Here is a 17,500-nt window from a genome sequence, read left to right as displayed (position 1 = left end):
TTATCATCATCATGTCAGATTATTATTAATCTTTCAGCTGTAGTTGTTTTTATTATTATTATCTTAGAATATTTTAATTATTATTTTGTATGGTTACTATTATTATTACTTTTGTTATTTTTCTTCTTCTCTGATAAATTTTTTCTTGTTAGTGTTGTTTTTATTACTTTATTATTCTCACATTATTTTTATTATTGTGTATTTTACTATTATTATTATTGTTTTGTTTTTATTATTATCATTTTTGTTGTTAATTATGGAATTGTTACTATCATTATTGCTATTTTTATTATTATAGATTAAAAAGAATTATCTCTATTATTTTTTGTTTTCTTCTTACAGGTTATTTTATTGTTGTTATTGTTTTGTTTTATTATTATTATTATTTTTGTTTATTATGGAATTGTTACTATCATTATTGCTATTTTTATTATTATAGATTAAAAAGAATAATCTTAGATTATTATTATTATTATTGTTTTTTGTTTTCTTACAGGTTATTTTATTGTTGTTATTTTACTATTATTATTATTATTATTTTTAATGCTACTGTTGTTATTATTATTGTTCATATTTTTATTTGTCTCAGATTATTATTTATCCTTGTTTTTCTTGTTATTGTTGTTGTTTTTATTACTTTATTTTTATTAATATTTTGTATTGTATTCTGTATTGTTATTAAAATCATTATAATAATAACAACCACAACTATTAATTTATTATTATTATTACTAATATTACTATAATATTTTTTCTTCTCTCAGATTGTTTTTCTTCTTATTGTTTATATTATTATTACTATTTTGTAATGTTACTGTTGTTATTATTGTTAATATTTTTCTCTTTCTCAGATTATTATTTATTCTTGTTCTTATTGTTTTTATTACTTTATGCTGTCTTAATATTTGTATTATTATTTTGTATAGTTTTGTTGTATTTTGTATTAATTTTATTATTATGTTATTTTTATTATTTTCCTTGTTGTTTTTATTACTTTATTATTCTCTCAGATTATTATTATTATTGTGAACATTACTATAGTTATTATTGTTATGACTATTATTACAATAATAATATTTATTACTATTATTGTTCTCATCTCAGAGTGTTGGGTGCAGTAATCTCACCTGTTCTAAAGCACTGGGTGTGATCATGTGACCCAGCTGTTTGAGGGTGCTGGGCTTCAGACCGGTCATGTGTTCACTGTGTGACGGTTTCACTGGAAACACAACATATCACAACTAAGAGAGTCAACAATGAAGATAAGATGAATGAAACCCAACAGATATATTATTAGATCACTCCTTGGTGTTTGACTCACCAGCTCTGATGATATTCGTGTCAGTTTTGACTTTATCGGGGGGAACGGTGACCCACTGCACCACTGCGGACTGGCCAGACGCATCTATGAGGAACAGGCTACATGTAAACATCAGATGCAGTTCATTTACACTTTCATTAGTGCTTTTAAATAACGGCGGACTCACTATTCTGGGCGGGTGCTGGAAGAATTGCTCGTATCCGGCGTTTCTGTACTACACTGCTGTTTTTTTCTCTCGTGCCAACCTGAATATGCCCACCAGCCAATGCTCTGAAGTACACGACACCAAACAGACACATTAGAGAGTCGCAGGAGAATGAGGAGGACAAAGATCACTTCATGCATTACTTCATGCATATTGTGCAGTACACATAGTATGCAAACAGTACACAGTATGCAATGATATGCATTTCATACAGTAATATGCTACACTGTATTCAAATCATCTCATTATATCGCATGTTCCTTGATTAACTAATGAGTCAAGAAAGAGATGCTAATTTTCATGTCACACTTAAAATTTAAACTGAAATGTGTTTTCGGTAATTGCAATGAAGCAGAAATAAAATAAAACAAATATTAGATGAAAAACGCATTTAGAAATAAATTATTTACGTTGAAGGATTAAAATGATTAAAAAACTAAAACTGAAATCAATTTAGTAAGTCTAAATCATATAATTAAAAAATTAAATCAATTCAAGCTAAATAGACATTTTAAAAACTAATAGAAATGACAAAAGCACAACAAAATCACTCAGATATATAAAGTATATAAATAATGTTGTAAACATCCAGGTATTCTGCAGTTACTAGTGTGTGATTGAGTTTCTTACAGGACAGCAGTGTGTTCAGCATCAGATCTGTTGCCGTCAGGTGTTTGAGGAGCTGACACTGCATTCGTCCGCTCCGTCTTTCTCCGGCTCACCCTGCGGGCAGCGGTCCTGCCATCCTGAGCTTTATCTGAAGAGCTTTTCTGAGGAATAACGGGATCGCTCGTCTGTTCTGTGTCTTTGGGCGAAGTCTCGCCAGGGTGCGTCACGTGATCTGCAGGCTTGGAGTCGTCACACTGTTTTGCTGATGACGGGTCTCTTTTAACTGAGCTTCTCTTAGCCTGTAAAACAGGAAAATACAACTTGTTTTATATTCCTCTATTTTTAGGATGATAATAAGAAATGCATATTTAAGCACAAAGGCCACATATTTCAATTCAGGAAGTTTAGAAGAACTTCTGTTTTCTTTTCTTCTATCTTTTAAAATGTAATGTATTCTTTTGATCAAAGCTGAAATTCCAGCATCATTACTCCAGTCTTCAGTATCACATGATCCTTCAGAAATCATTCTAATACGCTGATATGCTGCTCAAGAAACCTTTTGTGATTATTATCAATGTTGAAAACAGTTGTGCTGCCTTATATTTTTGTAGAAACTGTGAGACACTACCATTGAAAGTCACGTGTCTAGTGTCTGTAAAACCTCATTTTTCCATCTTAAAAATATATCTAAATTATGTCATATGCTCTCATTGACAAATGCGGAACAACTAGTCCATGCGTTCATGACATCAAGGCTAGATTATTGTAATGCTCTACTGGGTGGTTGCCCTGCACACTTAATAAACAAACTACAGCTAGTTCAAAACGCAGCGGCTAGAGTTCTTACCAGAACCAGGAAGTACGACCATATTAGCCCGGTTCTGTCAACACAGCATTGGCTCCCTATTAAACATCGTATAAATTTTAAAATAATGCTGATTACTTACAAAGCACTAAATGGTTTAGCTCCCCTGTACTTGAGCGAGCTCTTAACGCATTATAGTCCTTCACGTCTATTGCGATCTCAAAACTCCGGCCAGCTGATAATACCTAGAATATCTAAATCGACTGCTGCCGGTAGATCTTTTTCCTATTTAGCACCTACACTTTGGAACAATCTTCCTAACATTGTCCGGGAAGCAGACACAGTCTGTCAGTTCAAAGCTAGACTAAAAACACATCTCTTTGACCTAGCATACACATAATACTCTATAGACTTCTATAATTCAATATTAGGCTGCTTAGATTAGGTCAGCCGGAACTGGGAACACTTCCCTCATATCCTGATGTACTCGTTACATCATAAGAAGAATGGCATCTACGCTAATTTTAGTGTCTTTGTTTATCCCGAGGTTTTCCCGCAGCCTGCCGGATCCAGGCCGTTTCCAGATCTGACGAAGGACTTTCGCCTGGACCCGATGACAATGCAGTGCTGAAGTGCCAACTAGCCTCTCCCTATGGAGGATCCCTATACCACTCTACAGATAAAGCGTTGTGGAATTTTTCGGTTCGCGTACCTACCCGAAGTGATAAGATAAAATAAAAATTGCAGCATCAAAATTTATAGACAAGACAAGTAGTTTGTTTAGGCATGGTTTGTAAGGAATTACAAACCTGCGCACATTTATTCAAACGCACATAACTATAGAATCAATTCTTAATGCGCATGTGAACGCCATCAGCGTCTATCACAGGTTCACGTTTAAAGTCTGTTTAGAGAGAACGGTGTCGTCTTAGCGGCCCCTTATTTAATAACAAATGATCATTTAGATGGAAGTGAATCAATTAAAACTAACTTTAGCTGGAAATTTTTTTTTTCAAGAACCACTATAAAACCAAACCAATCTCTGTTACCTTAAATTATATGTTTATCTCTGTAAAGCTGCTTTGAAACAATCTACATTGTTAAAAGCGCTATATAAATGAGTATGACTTGACTTGACTTGAGAAGTTTGGGGTAAGTAATAGAAATTATTTTATTCAGCAAGGATGCATAAAAAATGTTTGAGCAACAAATCATCACTAGAATGATTTCTGAAGGATCATGTGACACTGAAGACTGGAGTAATGATGCAGAAAATTCAGCTTTGATCACAGGAATAAATTTTTTTTTTTTAAATATATTCACATTTTTGCTGTATAAATGCAGCGTAAGTGAGCGTAAGATACATTAAAAGTCAACAATACATGTTTTCAAGAAGTAGAAAATGCATGGAAAGATGGTTCCTTCCTTCATGAGAACCACAATATGGATGTTTAGGATTTTTAACTGTACGCTTTGCTTTGATCATCTATTGTATGAATTCATTTGAACGAGTATCGGCCAGGACTAAGCTTGACTTAGGAACACAGGCTGAAGGGAGCACAGGTTTGAGGACTCACTGCTGCGACCCACTTCCCCCCAAGGTGTTGTCCACAGTCAGGGCACTGGGGCGGTTTGTGACGGGTGACGTATGAGAACACACACCCGGGTGTGGTGCAGTTGCCCCGTCCTCTCCGTGTGTATTTGATGGGCTAAAAACAGAACACATGTGTGAGTTACAGAACATAAACTGACCTTTTCATGCATTGTGCACAGAAAACTGAAATGCGGGTTTATAATATATGAACAAAACATGTGTTTAAAAGGCAGTGGATTAATATAATGCTTGTGCGGAAGAGTTTGTAGTTTTGTATAAACATTATATTACTTATTGTTTTTGCTGATGCAGTAATGTGATCAGCTAAGGGCAATAAAGGAAAAACACAACAACAACAAACAAGCATTTTTTAAATTATTATAATTGTTTATTTATTTATTATTAATTTTAGTTTTTATTTGATTCATTTAAATTGTACAAAATAAATCAATAAATAAATATATTACTATTGTATTAATACTATTACTGCAAGATTGGAAAACATTATTATTTTCATTATTTGCTTATTTTTTGTTTTTATCATTTAAATTATAAAAATTAAATAAATAAAGCAATATTTTACCATTGCATTAATATTATTACTGTAACATAATATAATAAAATATAATAATAATTATATGTATTATTATTAAAATGATAATTTTATAATTAAAATTACAATAAAAATCAATGAAGAAATATATTGCTATTGTACTAATACTATTACTGTAACATTTTTTATTTATTTAATAATAATCATTTTAATTTACTGAACAACAGTAACATTACAATACTAAGATTTATGTCAGTCCATATTAAACCATCCAGCCTTTATTTTGTAGAAAAACTTCTCTTTAGTCAACAACAGATTTATGAATGATTCTCATTATGCATGGTGCATTTTCAAATACACATTATCAGCCACTCAAACTCAGAACAGAGGCAGAGATGAAGTTTGTGTGAAGAAGCATTTACACGAGCCCTGGAAACACAAACTGGAAGCAAGCAATGCATGCATGAAAGAAATGTATTTTAAATGCATTTGAAAAAGCTATTTTTTCCCTTTTATTACTCCTCGGGTACGAAAATACGGAAATCTGTATGAATACGGAGACATCACATCTCTGCAGGTTTTTACTGACCAGTTTAAAGGAGGGTTTGGGTTCTGATTTCATAGCGCTCATTAATGGAAACATCATTATTGGGCTGGCCGTGCTGATCACTTTATTCTCGAGGCCCTGAGAAACACATGGCACAGAATAAAACTGAATAATTTTGAAAAAGTGAAAAACTAAAGCTGCACATTCATTAGTTTAATTAATCAAGGCTCCATTCGTGTGCTTTATGTTTTAATGTGAATGTTGCAGTAATGATTGACAGCCCACCTGATTAGGTATTATGGCAACTAGATGAGTGGCATCTGCTTTGATCTGAGGCATCAAAGCCCCGCCTTCCATTCCATTCTCTATCGCTATGGCAACATTACCATAAGATACTCGAGACTCCTCCCTCTTCATAAGCAGAGTAACAGCTCTGTGACCGTCCTGCCCGAGACTCGTCAGTCTGTCACTGGGATTGTGGGACGTGGTTGTGTCCTCACTGAGCGCCTCGATGGCGATGCACTGCTCCGAGAGCTCCACCTCACTGCCCAGAGTCATGGGGGACACCAGAGGTTCCTGAGCGGGGGCCCGAGGGGCTCCATCCACCGCCCCGTCCGTGAGGGCATCCATGTCGCTCTCGCCCTCGGCCCGCTCTCCTCCCGAAGTCTTGGGCAGGAGCACATAATTTGCCCTCGGGAGGATCTTGCGGAAACCTGGGATGTCCTGAGACGACGCAGCTGCTGATTGGCTGCTCTGTGAAAAGAGACTTTTAATTTAAAAAAAAAAATTCTTTATATTTGTATTATATATATAATATTTATAAATTATATATATTTATATATATATATAAATATCTCTCTCTATACATAATATATATATATATATATATATGTACACACACTTAAAAATGTATTATAAATCTAGAAATGATATAGTCTATACGCACAAATGCACAATGACAATTAAGTTGAATCTAATCTAATTAAGTTTTACCAATAGGCCTAATTTTCAATAAATACTTTAGTTAAAACAATTTGTTGAATTGATGATTTTCTTCTTATTATAAGGAGAATTAACAGAATGAAGCACTTAAAGTCACCATGAAATCAAAATGGATCATTCTGATTTTTTTATGGAACACTGCAGTATTTTTTATAAATGATCTGTCAATTATTATTATTTTTGTAATTAATGCGCCTACTAATCTTGAATCAAAATAACTTCCACTCCCTCTTGCAGCATCTCTTCTTTTCACTGATGATGCGTTTACTGACACGAGGGCGGGGCAACCTGTCACTCACATGAGATCCACCAATAGCAAACCATCCAATCAATTCCCCACGGACAAAGTCCTGAAGTGTCACTAGTCTCTCCCCTGTGAAGGCCTCCTTCCCTTTCACCTCTGTACTGATATAACGTTGTCGGGATAATTCAGATTCACGTGGCTACGTGGAAGCGATACAAAATTCTCAGAGCCACCAGGCACGCTTTTATGCAAATGAGCGGCCGGAACGCATTAAAGAATTTTCTGTTGGAACGGTGACGTGTTAGCGGCCCCTAAGTTAATAACTAATGATCATTGCGACGGAAGTGAATCAATCAAAACTAACTTTAGCTGGACAATAACTTTATTCTAGAGCTGCTGTAAAGCCAAAACAACCTGTTACTTTAATTTCCTATTATCACTGTACTGTATCAAATTAAAAGCGCTGTATAAATGAAGGTGACTTGACTTGACAAAAAAAACCTGTGTTTTCATACGTCATAATAGGGAAGAAAAGACATCCATACATTTACATTGGTCTTCTCAAAGAGACAGACTTACAGGGTCGACACCGTCTTTCTCCATGCGCGCTCTCTCCAGGTAATAACCGCGATCCGCCACGTTCAGCCTCTTCCAGCTGTCGCTGATGCACTTGTTGATCTCAGACTGGGGCAGATCGGGATGCTCCTGCTGAACGCTCTGATGCACGTCAAAGTAGTAGAGCAGGTACGCTGACCTGTGACAGCAGACAGGCTGTTAGTGCAGCTCAAACAACTACAGAAGTTAACGCTTCTCGCGCGTTCAGGTTTCTCCATGAATGTCTACCTGGGCTTCTTGGGTTTGTCGGAGTTCTCCATGCTGCTTTTGCTCTTGCGTTTCTTCTTGGGCGAAGGAAGTTCCAGAAGTGTGTAGCAGCTCTCCACCTCCATCTCTCCATAAATGGCCTCCATCTCTAAGAGAAATAGAGAAAGAGAATGAAAGAAAAATGTCAAAATGTTTCAATTCAAGCCTTTAACAGTGTTTTTTTGTATTACCAATCAAATTAGAGAGGTATCATTTAAAACTGTTCACCAGATTTATCCTGTACGACTGGTGATTGCAAGACTTTTGACTTTTTTTTGAAAGGAGGAAAACATAGCACTGTACATTTATTTTATGATTTTATTTAATATTTTGGTGTGATTTTACTTTTTTTTGTTAAATCCAACTCTGGGAAAAAAAAATATTGTTTTTATGATATTGATGTTGAATTTAAAATGTGGGATATAATAAATGTATGTATTATGGAAAATTCTTTATCAGCTAATGTAAGTAGGCATCACAAAAAAAACTCTTTTACCTATTTTAAAATAAAAATAGGTCACTACCTTCATTAACAGCAACAAGAAATAACACAATAAAGACTTTAAATTGCTGCAAAGCCTTAAATCTATCCTTTGACCGATTGATTATTTGACAATGCACAACATGTATGTTATTTGCTCATCAAGATCATATAACACCAATTGTGTCATCTCTACACTGGTTACCTATTAAGTTCCGTATCATTTACAAAGTATTACTACTGACCAATAAAGCCCTAAATGGTTTAGCTCCTGTGTATTTAATGGACCTTCTATCGCCCTACAATCCATCGCGCTCTTTAAGATCACTAAATTCGAGGCTTCTGGTCATTCCTAGGATATCTAAGTCCACTAAAGGAGGGAGGGCGTTCTCGCATTTAGCTCCTAAACTCTGGAATAGCCTTCCTGATATTGTTCGAGCTCAGACTCGCTGTCCCAGTTTAAAACTAGATTAAAGATGCATCTCTTTAGCCAAGCATTCACATAATGCTTACCTTTTATACTACTGTTGAATCAGATCGAATGCATTAATATTATGAACATCAGCTATGCTAATTATTTTCCATCTGCTTTTCTGCTGTTATCTCGGGACGCTAGTCTCGAGGTAAATAGCGTTCGTCAGCTCCAGTTTGTATCCAGCCTCTCACGGAGACTTCAGATGCCCCAACACCTGTGATGAGATGACTAAACGCCTGTGAAGAGACGACTCAACGCCGGCGATATGTTATCCCCTAATTAATACATTATTAACTAACTGTATTTTTCTATGTACATTTCTGAAATGCACTTTCTGTAAAGCTGCTTTGAAACAATATGTATTGTGAAAAGCGCTATACAAATAAATTTGAATTGAATTATCCCATTTGTATGTTTTCTTTATTTCTTTTTATTCTTCTATTATTATTCTTGTGTTTATCTCCAATTTAAATAATTCAAATTGAATTAATATGAATTATGCAATTGAAGGTGTGTAGTGAACTTATATAATTATATGTTATAATGATTAGGCTAGTGTGAGACGGTCATGGAAATAAAACAGAAGCAGAACTCATCTGTAAGGATATTTTCATTATCAGCCTTCAGGAATCAGTGTTTTATTGCCAACCTTTTTTTGGTTGGAAATGTGTTTGCACCATGCCTATAAATAGACAAAATAGACATAATATAAATAAATCTCTAATTAAAAAAAGACAATCATTGGCATTTTTCTTTCTGCAAAATATATTTTCTTTAGTTTTATTTTTCATTTTTGGGGTGAAATATCCATGTTTGCATGCTCTTCTTTACGGGTATACTGACATTCCTTACATGAATACTAACGGACTTCAGAAAATACTATAGTATTACTATAGTACATATACATAGCATGGTGCTACCACGGTACTTGTATAGGCTAAGCACTGTTTTTTTACACAGCTGGAACAGATGCAGGTAACGTTAACGTTAAACAACAAAAACGTTTGAACAATATCACGTGACACTCCTCAACAGCTTCAAAAATATATACGCAATACGCATATATGATTTTACCTGCAGTTTATTTACATGAAGCCACATCTAAAGCGCAAAGAGTGTATGCAGACATGTCAGAGTGTGTTTTATTCCCTCCCGTCGCCGTGTGTGTGAGTGTGTGTGATGTCGGTTGTTGTTGAGTGCTGATACTGACTGTCTGCGGCCAATGAGCGCGTGTCTTATTGAAGCCTTACCTGAATGAGCGCAGGATCGGTCCAAATCTACCCGAATTTCTCAGCATAACACCGGTAAAGCCGCGGGATCGGGGATCTGGATCATGTGTGTGTGTGGTGTGAGAGCTCAGAGCTGAGCCGGTGTTTTAGCGTGTCTTTCCTGCAAAATACTGCCGTAAAAATGGCGGAAGAGAGATCAGATGAACGACTGGAGGCCCAATGAGAGTTTGATCTGCAGCGCTTCCAACTGAATAGAGTACGAGCTTTATTTTGCTCTTGTGTTTAAGCGATATTTATTTTTACACTATTTCAGTTCTGATACATATATGCAAAAACTAAGACGCAAATAGAAACCAGCCCCTACAATCTATATAGAATGATAACACAAAACTGCATCGTGCCGTAAAGAGGAACGACAGTGATTGGTCTATCATGAACAGCGTTTAGAAAAGTAACAGTTAGCACGTGACAACCGTCGTTCTGAAAAATAACATTGAGAAATTTGAATAGATGTTGATTTTTTTTTTTTTTTTGCAGTGTTTAGTTGTTGGTAAATATCTGTGTCCCAGGAGACAACGTTTTTTGACGGTTTGTATACTTCTTTAACAATTAATAATTACCGATTACTAATTTTTCATCAGTTAAAAAATAAATTCCAAACAATATATTTATTCGTTCTCTCAACCGTTTTTATTAATGCAAAAATACAATTAGTTAACAATTTGCTAACGACAGAAAATGGTAAATAAGAAAGATATGAGGAAAAAGAATAAGAGATTAATTTATACATTAATAATATTTATTTCTCAGGTGACATATTACTCAGCTCATGGAGCCGAATAATCCGTTTAGCCGTATTCAAATCTCAGGATGTTTTTGTCGTAAAAAAAATTAATATCATTTAAGTCTTTCCATTACAGGCATGTTTTAATAAGACGCAAATAGAAATCAACCCCTACAACGTTGATAACACAAAACTGATAACGTAATGAAGAACGGCAGTGTTTGGTCAATCATAAATAGCGATGAGGAAAGTAACAGGTAGCACGTGACATTGCCGTTTATCGTTTACCCCAGATCGGTCTGGGCAATTATTTACACCTGAATCACGATGGTAAGAAACTTGAATAAACATTTAGTGGAAAATATGCATTTAAAATGTCATATTTATTATTTCGAGCCATTGTACTAAAAATAAAACAGCGTGAGTAGTTGTGTTCGAGCGAATCGTCATTCATTCAGGCCAGATGAGTCGAGCGCACTTTGAATCGCTTATCATTTCTGCAGTATGGCGGAAGACAAGGTGAGAAACAACGGTCTGTCTAAATAAATCAACGCTTTTTTATAATGAATTAATGTACTGATAGGAACAAATCGGGTATGTCGTGTATAATTAAGTATTGTGCTATCAATGCCACCCTGCTGTTTGTTTATTAGAGCTGTTGTGACGCTTTATTGGAGTAATGTAAAGTCACTGCTGCCTTTCTGAACTCCTGTCATAGAAAGAAAAGCATCACACTTGAAAGATCTGATGGATCTGATTACCTGCCATTACTAGAAATAACAAGAAATGTATAGAAACACCTCTTATTTAGAAAAATGTAATCTGTAGAGTTTAATGTTTTCCTTGTGCGATACAAGAAAATATGTAAATTGATCAGGATAAAATAATGTGTAATTTATGTGATTTACAATATCAATAAATATGTTGATATTATAAGTCTATACTGTCTGTCTATTACTGTTCTTAAACAGAAAATACATCAACTAAATTGCATTCATGTAACATTATTCAAGTCAAATGATTTATTAAAACATTATAATATAAGGAAATAAAACTATTAGATTTTAAACCTGCCAAAGATAAAGAGTATGTGTTTGAATTGGAAATATGTAATTATTATTTTTTTCTTTAATTAAAAGTAATAAATTAATTATGACATGACATACAAAAATGGCCTCCTCTATTGTCTGATGTTAAGAGTCTTTGCATGTTTTCTGAAAGTTAATTTAAAAAAAAAAAAAAAGATTTCTTTAATCAGATTGAAAGTGATTAGAAATTGAGAAAATGGAGTTCATCTGTCAATGAAACGTAATTAAAAAATGGATTGTTCCAGTCCTTGATTCCGATTGGTTGAGCTGTGTTCAAAGTCATTTTAAATGAATATACAAACACTCTTGTGACTGCATTACTGTGTGTTGCTTGGCAAACATCCTGCTTCTGAACTACATTGCTTGGTGGAAGAGTAATGTTTTTTTTATCAATAACATTAGATTTTGGTGTCAGTGTGTTTATTTTATGAAACCTTGCAGGTATGTGGAATAACTGTTTTATGAAAGCAATAAGCCATGTGATGCCACAGTAAATCCCGCCACAGCTTCTTAGGGCTTATTTCTCTGATAACAGCATGTTGTTTTAGTGCATTGATCTGGATGTGTCAGTGGTCTCATGTGATCTGATGTGTTTCAGGATCCAGTGACCCGACTGAAGGATCTGGCTCAACTCAAAGACCAACTGGAGGAGATCCAGAAGAAGGTGGAGAATGAGGTTCAAGCTGGAATCCCACAGGTACCACAGAACCAGATCCACGACTGATCCGGCCCGGTCCTAACATACTGAGGAACACGTACAGAAACTTCCGGTTCTGTGCTGTTCATTAGTTTAACTTTAGCCGATAATAAATATGTTATTATAAATCTATTCGGGTTTTGCCTGTTCTTAAACAGAAAATACTCACACTAAATTAAATTCATGTAACATTATTCAAATTAAATGATTTATTAAAACATTATAATATAAATTAGGAAAGGTTTGAAACCTGCCATAGAAGAAGAGTGTGTGTTTGAATCGGAAAGATGGAGTTATTTTAATTTGAATTAAATGTAATTAATTATGGCTGATGTAAATATGGTGCTGATATATATATATATATATATATATATACAGTATGTATATATATATATATATATATATATTATATTCCAATATTAAATAATTTCCTTTTCATTATTATTATAATAAAACAAATTAACATCATTTCTGTTTTTCAAAAAATGTTTTTACCTTTATTGCATATTTTACCACAAATATTTGTATTTTAAATTAACGCCATGATTTTTGACCAGTCTTTAGAAAGCAAAATTAAATAACTAATTTTTCAAAAAAATATATACGTTATACATACTTCATTAATGCCTTTAGTGAATTTTGTGAAAAGAAAATAAATTACCGAACATCTCCGTTTGAAACCCCTGTCCTAGTGGTTAAAAGTGGGCTTGTAAGCAAAGATTGTATGTTATAGTGTTATATAGGTGTTGCTCTTTATATACTGTAATATTGACAGCTCAATGACTGCAGCTGAAACTGTCTGTCCTGTTTGTGTTTCTTAGGGTGGGTCATTATTAGAGTCTCCTTTCCTGAAAGGATTCCTGGCTGGGTATGTGGTTTCCAAAATGCGTTCGTCTGCCATCTTAGGAGTCGCTTTGGGAACGCTGACGGGAATCTGCGCTGTTCAGAACTATCAGGTGCCCAACATTGAGGAGACCGTACGAGACTTCCTGAACTCTCTGAAGAAAGGACCCAGTGATTAGAAGTGGACTGAGTTCAGACTGAAGAGGAGAGCGTGTCATTCAACGTCACATCAGAGCTCCTTCCCTCATGAACAAAACTGATTTAGAAAAAACTGTGTTTTGAGGTCTATATGTGAGTGTGGATAATGAAGACTGTTATAATGGGCATCATGTAGGGCTGCACGATATGGCAAAGGTTGTGATTTAACAAAATAAATATATGCTCTGTGTGTTTCAGAGCGAAGCGCAGCACTGTGTTTATTTACACACACCGGTGTTCGCTGCACGATTCACAGTCTTGCATCTTTGTGTAAAAGAGAAGCTTTATGGTTGTTGTTTTTTGCCAAAATACAAGTTTGATGGTTTAACGTTTGAAAATGAAGACAGACATAAATATTAGGATTGTAATTTTACAGTTGTACCTATTTTTATAGTTGTACTGTAAAAAAAAAATATTATTTTTCTTAAATTCTTAATTTCTCACAGTAAAATATTACAGTTGTTTTTTATTTAATAATATTCGTCAAAAATGTTAGTATTTTAATTTTACAGTTGTACTTACTTTTCTAGTTGTACTGTAAAATTACTATATTATTTTTCTTAAAAACGAATTTTTTATTTTACCGTGAAATATTACAATAGTAACGTTTCTTGTTTAATACTTTTATTTAATAATTATTATTATTTAATAATTATATTGCTATATAGTTACTAAATCTTTAGGCAAATTGTGCAGCCCTACAAACAAGCACAGCAAACCTCAAAAAGTTTTTTTAAATCACATTTTAAATTGCAATTCCAATTTTTCAGCAGTAAAATCGCAAACCGAACATTTTTCCAAAGTCATGCAGCCCTAACATCATGTCTATTTTGTTTTATACTTTGCTGTTCAAGAATCGAGTTCGTCCTAGTGCTTTTTTTTTTTTTGTAGGCTACTTTCAAAAGCAGATCTTGAGCATGATTGCGGTAGATAATGTTGGTTCTCCTGAACCAGAACCTCCTCTCAGTAGACGGTGGGTCGTTCTCCTGCTTCTCCTGGTTCTTATTTACGGTTCCCACGCTCCACTCATCTCGCTCACCCAAGTCGACGGTCACGTTCCCTTCAGCCCGTCGTCATGTGTGGTTCTGATCGAGTTCTCCAAGCTTCTGGTCTCATTCGCCTCCCTGTTGGCGTCTGGGAATCTTTCCGCCCTCAAAGTGTCGGTGTCTGTGATGACTGTTGCGCCGTACGCCGTTCCCGCTGTGCTCTACGCTTTCAACAACAACCTGGTGGTGTTCATGCAAGCCTACATGGATCCCAGCTCCTTCCAAGTGCTCAGTAACCTGAAAATCGTGTCCACCGCTCTCCTCTACTCGTCCTGCCTGGGAAAACGTCTCCGGCGTGGGCAGTGGTTCGCTCTCGGGATGCTCGTGGCCGCCGGCGTTTCTCACAGCTACTCCGGTTTAGATCGGGAAGCATCAGAGGACGAGTCCACCGGCAGGCTTCACATCACTTCCTGGGGTTTGCTGTTGGTCCTTGTGTACTGTTTTATCTCAGGATTGGCCGCCGTCTACACCGAGCGGGTGCTGAAAACACAACGTCTGCCTTTGAGTCTTCAGAATTTGTTTCTGTACGTCTTCGGCGTGGCCATCAATCTGGCGTCGCATCTCTCCAGCGGCGGGCGGCAGGGCTTTTTGGAGGGTTTCTCCGCACTCGTTTGGCTCATTATCGCGGGACAGGCTGCTAACGGGCTCCTTATGTCCGTCGTCATGAAACATGGAACGGGAATCACACGGCTCTTTGTCATATCTTCTGCCATGCTGGTAAATGGTGTGTTTTCTTGGGGGCTTCTGGGAATACAGCTCACACCTTACTTCCTGTTTCCTGTTGTGCTGATTGGATGGGCTGTGTACCTGTATTACAGGTAGAGCGGACGACACCAACTACAAAATGAAATAAATAGCCTTTACATTGTCACTATACTAAAAACAAATTGTTTAAATATTTTTTTGCAAGATATGTAATTTTATTAAGTTGACAGTATATCTGAGATTAACACGTCCCACAAATAATTTTATTTAAAATGTTAAAAAAATATGTGTAAAATTTTTAAACATGCTTCAGTAACATATTGTGGATTTTGTAAAAAAAAAAAGAAATAAGTAGAGTGTACGCCACTGAGGACAACCACGAAAGACTTCATTGCATAACGTATATCATTGCATTTGCTTTTTTATCGTTCTTTATGTATGAACCACAGCTTCTCTCTCATCATTTCATTTCCTTCTACTGTTTTTTTAAATTATTATTTTCTCAGCAGGTGCCCTAAAATATCTCCGTTGCCTTTGTCCTCATTCTAGAAGTGCATCTTACTGTGAATGGACATCATCTCATGAAGACTGAATGTGTGAGACTGATTTGTTGTTGTTTTTATTTATATGCATATGTCAATATTTATTTTGATTAAATGTGTTGAAATGAATACGAATTGTACAGCGCTCATATTTAAGACTGATTTATGCAAATAAATATATATGGACTTGGTAAGTGATTAACATGTCTGTTTTACTTGTAAATATATATACTTTCAATTTTAGACTTTTTCATTTTGCAAAATACATACTGGGCAAAAAAAACAGCCAAAAATGGCTTGTAATGGTTTTAACCCTTTTAATCACAAATCACTGGTCAGGAAATTAGCAAGAATCGCACAAATACTGTAGATAAAGTAGTTTAGCATGGATTAGCCTTCCCATTTGTTTTTTTTTAATATTTAAACTCGCAGAGAGCCTTTAACAGGAAGAACTGTTTGTAAACTGTGTGTCTTCAATCAGTTTATTGGTAGTTAAAAAATGTCTCGCAGTTCGTTTGAGTTTAATGTGAGACCAAATATTCACTATACGGTTCAAATCTGGACTCTGACCAGGTCAAAACATGAGCTTGATGGACTTGATCTTTGGACAGGAGCATTGTCTTGTTGAAAAATAACATCTGATCATTCCTAGATGATAACTTTCCTTTAAGCAAGCCATTCTGTAATATTCTCCTATATTCCAAAGCATTAAATGACTTTTCACAGTAAAGTAGCTCACCAATACCAGCAGTTAACAATGACACTCTTCCTCCGTGCTTCACTGTGGTCGAGATGCATTTATTATTATGTGTATCTCCAGATCTTCTAGACACCGCTCTGGAGCATCACCAACTCGTGTTTCATTGCGATTCATCACTTTGTTGAACCGGCCAAATAAAACTTCCCATATTCTGCCAAAAACTTAATTCTGTCTGTGATGTTTATCTGAGACAGCAATGGCTTTTACAAGTAGTTTACAAGATTTGTGGTTGAGAGAAATAAAAGCTTAGTGTTTAGCTATTTTGGGCTCTGCCCTTTATATTATCTTATTTCATTTTTTTCTCACGAGTGTTTTCTGCACTAAATATGTAACACTTTACATTTTACTACCAAATTATATGTAATTAACTGAATTTATACTGTAAAGTTTTCATCGACATCTCCTGATTTCACTATGGACACACAAACTGCTTGACATGTTATTCTGGTTAGTTTTTACTCACTGAAGCCCTCCATGGACATTAAGTTGAAAATTTCATGTCATGCCTCCTTTATTAGCGCTTTATACAATTCAGATAGTTTCAAAGCAGCTTCCCAGTAATAAACAGGAAAATAACAGAATCAACAATGCAAACTTCATCAAAAATGAGACAAATTCAAACTAAAAAGTCAATAGTGTCATTATTCAGCTCGAGTCAGTTCAGTGTTTCAGTTCAGCTCATCAATTATGAAATGATTTCCTTTTACAATCACTGAAAAAGCTTGATTTGACCTTTCACAGTTATTTATTGGGTAAAATGTTGTATCAGCGGTGTCACTGAGTGTGAGTCTGAGTTTTCCGGAGCTGCTGAACTTCCTCCTGGAGCTGCAGGTTTTGTGAGGACAGGTGAACAGCGTCCTGGATGGTGTCTATGAGAAGAGCCCTGTACCTGCTCTCGGACACCCTCCTCT

At 35.3% G+C, this 17,500-nt stretch overlaps 4 protein-coding genes across 4 annotated transcripts in view; 2 read left to right on the top strand and 2 right to left on the bottom strand.

Annotated features, from left to right (window-relative positions):
- Positions 1–10,323, bottom strand: part of hmgxb3 (HMG box domain containing 3) — a 19,292-nt gene extending 8,969 nt beyond the window's left edge. The window contains exons 1-10 of the mRNA XM_077247346.1: positions 9,948–10,323; positions 7,724–7,850; positions 7,460–7,634; positions 5,920–6,387; positions 5,677–5,772; positions 4,518–4,649; positions 2,157–2,434; positions 1,488–1,591; positions 1,322–1,405; positions 1,128–1,219 (exon numbers count right to left, since the gene is read on the bottom strand). Of these exons, the coding sequence (XP_077103461.1) occupies positions 1,128–1,219; positions 1,322–1,405; positions 1,488–1,591; positions 2,157–2,434; positions 4,518–4,649; positions 5,677–5,772; positions 5,920–6,387; positions 7,460–7,634; positions 7,724–7,848 (1,554 nt within the window). The 5' untranslated portion in view covers positions 7,849–7,850; positions 9,948–10,323. The remainder of the gene's footprint in view (positions 1–1,127; positions 1,220–1,321; positions 1,406–1,487; positions 1,592–2,156; positions 2,435–4,517; positions 4,650–5,676; positions 5,773–5,919; positions 6,388–7,459; positions 7,635–7,723; positions 7,851–9,947) is intronic.
- Positions 10,324–11,090: 767 nt separating this feature from the next.
- LOC143756712 (SLC35A4 upstream open reading frame protein-like) lies at positions 11,091–13,517 on the top strand. The gene is made up of 3 exons (XM_077247350.1): positions 11,091–11,229; positions 12,397–12,495; positions 13,317–13,517. The coding sequence occupies exons 1-3, from the start codon at positions 11,215–11,217 to the stop codon at positions 13,515–13,517; spliced, it is 315 nt and encodes a 104-aa protein (XP_077103465.1). The 5' UTR covers positions 11,091–11,214.
- A 936-nt stretch (positions 13,518–14,453) lies between these two features.
- LOC143756711 (putative UDP-sugar transporter protein SLC35A4) lies at positions 14,454–16,031 on the top strand. Its single transcript, XM_077247349.1, has one exon. The coding sequence runs from the start codon at positions 14,454–14,456 to the stop codon at positions 15,402–15,404; it is 951 nt and encodes a 316-aa protein (XP_077103464.1). The 3' UTR covers positions 15,405–16,031.
- Positions 15,481–17,500, bottom strand: part of LOC143756713 (uncharacterized) — a 7,172-nt gene continuing 5,152 nt past the window's right edge. Inside the window, exon 6 of the mRNA XM_077247352.1 lies at positions 15,481–17,500. This exon is cut by the window's right edge and continues 34 nt beyond it. Within this exon, the coding sequence (XP_077103467.1) occupies positions 17,364–17,500 (137 nt within the window). The 3' untranslated portion in view covers positions 15,481–17,363.

This window comes from Siphateles boraxobius, unplaced genomic scaffold, assembly GCF_051911475.1.
Source record: "Siphateles boraxobius isolate OS27281-9 unplaced genomic scaffold, OSU_SipBor_1 3, whole genome shotgun sequence".
Classification (NCBI taxonomy): domain Eukaryota; kingdom Metazoa; phylum Chordata; class Actinopteri; order Cypriniformes; family Leuciscidae; genus Siphateles; species Siphateles boraxobius.
Note: the sequence above shows the minus strand (reverse complement) of the source record. Positions and strands in the feature narration are given on the sequence as shown.

Excerpts from the sequence above, each read along its gene's own strand:
- LOC143756711 (XM_077247349.1), top strand. The coding sequence starts at position 14,454 with ATGATTGCGGTAGATAATGTTGGTTCTCCTGAACCAGAACCTCCTCTC.
- LOC143756712 (XM_077247350.1), top strand. Across the intron at positions 12,496-13,316 it reads TTCAAGCTGGAATCCCACAG|GGTGGGTCATTATTAGAGTC; the intron begins GTACCACAGAAC and ends TGTGTTTCTTAG.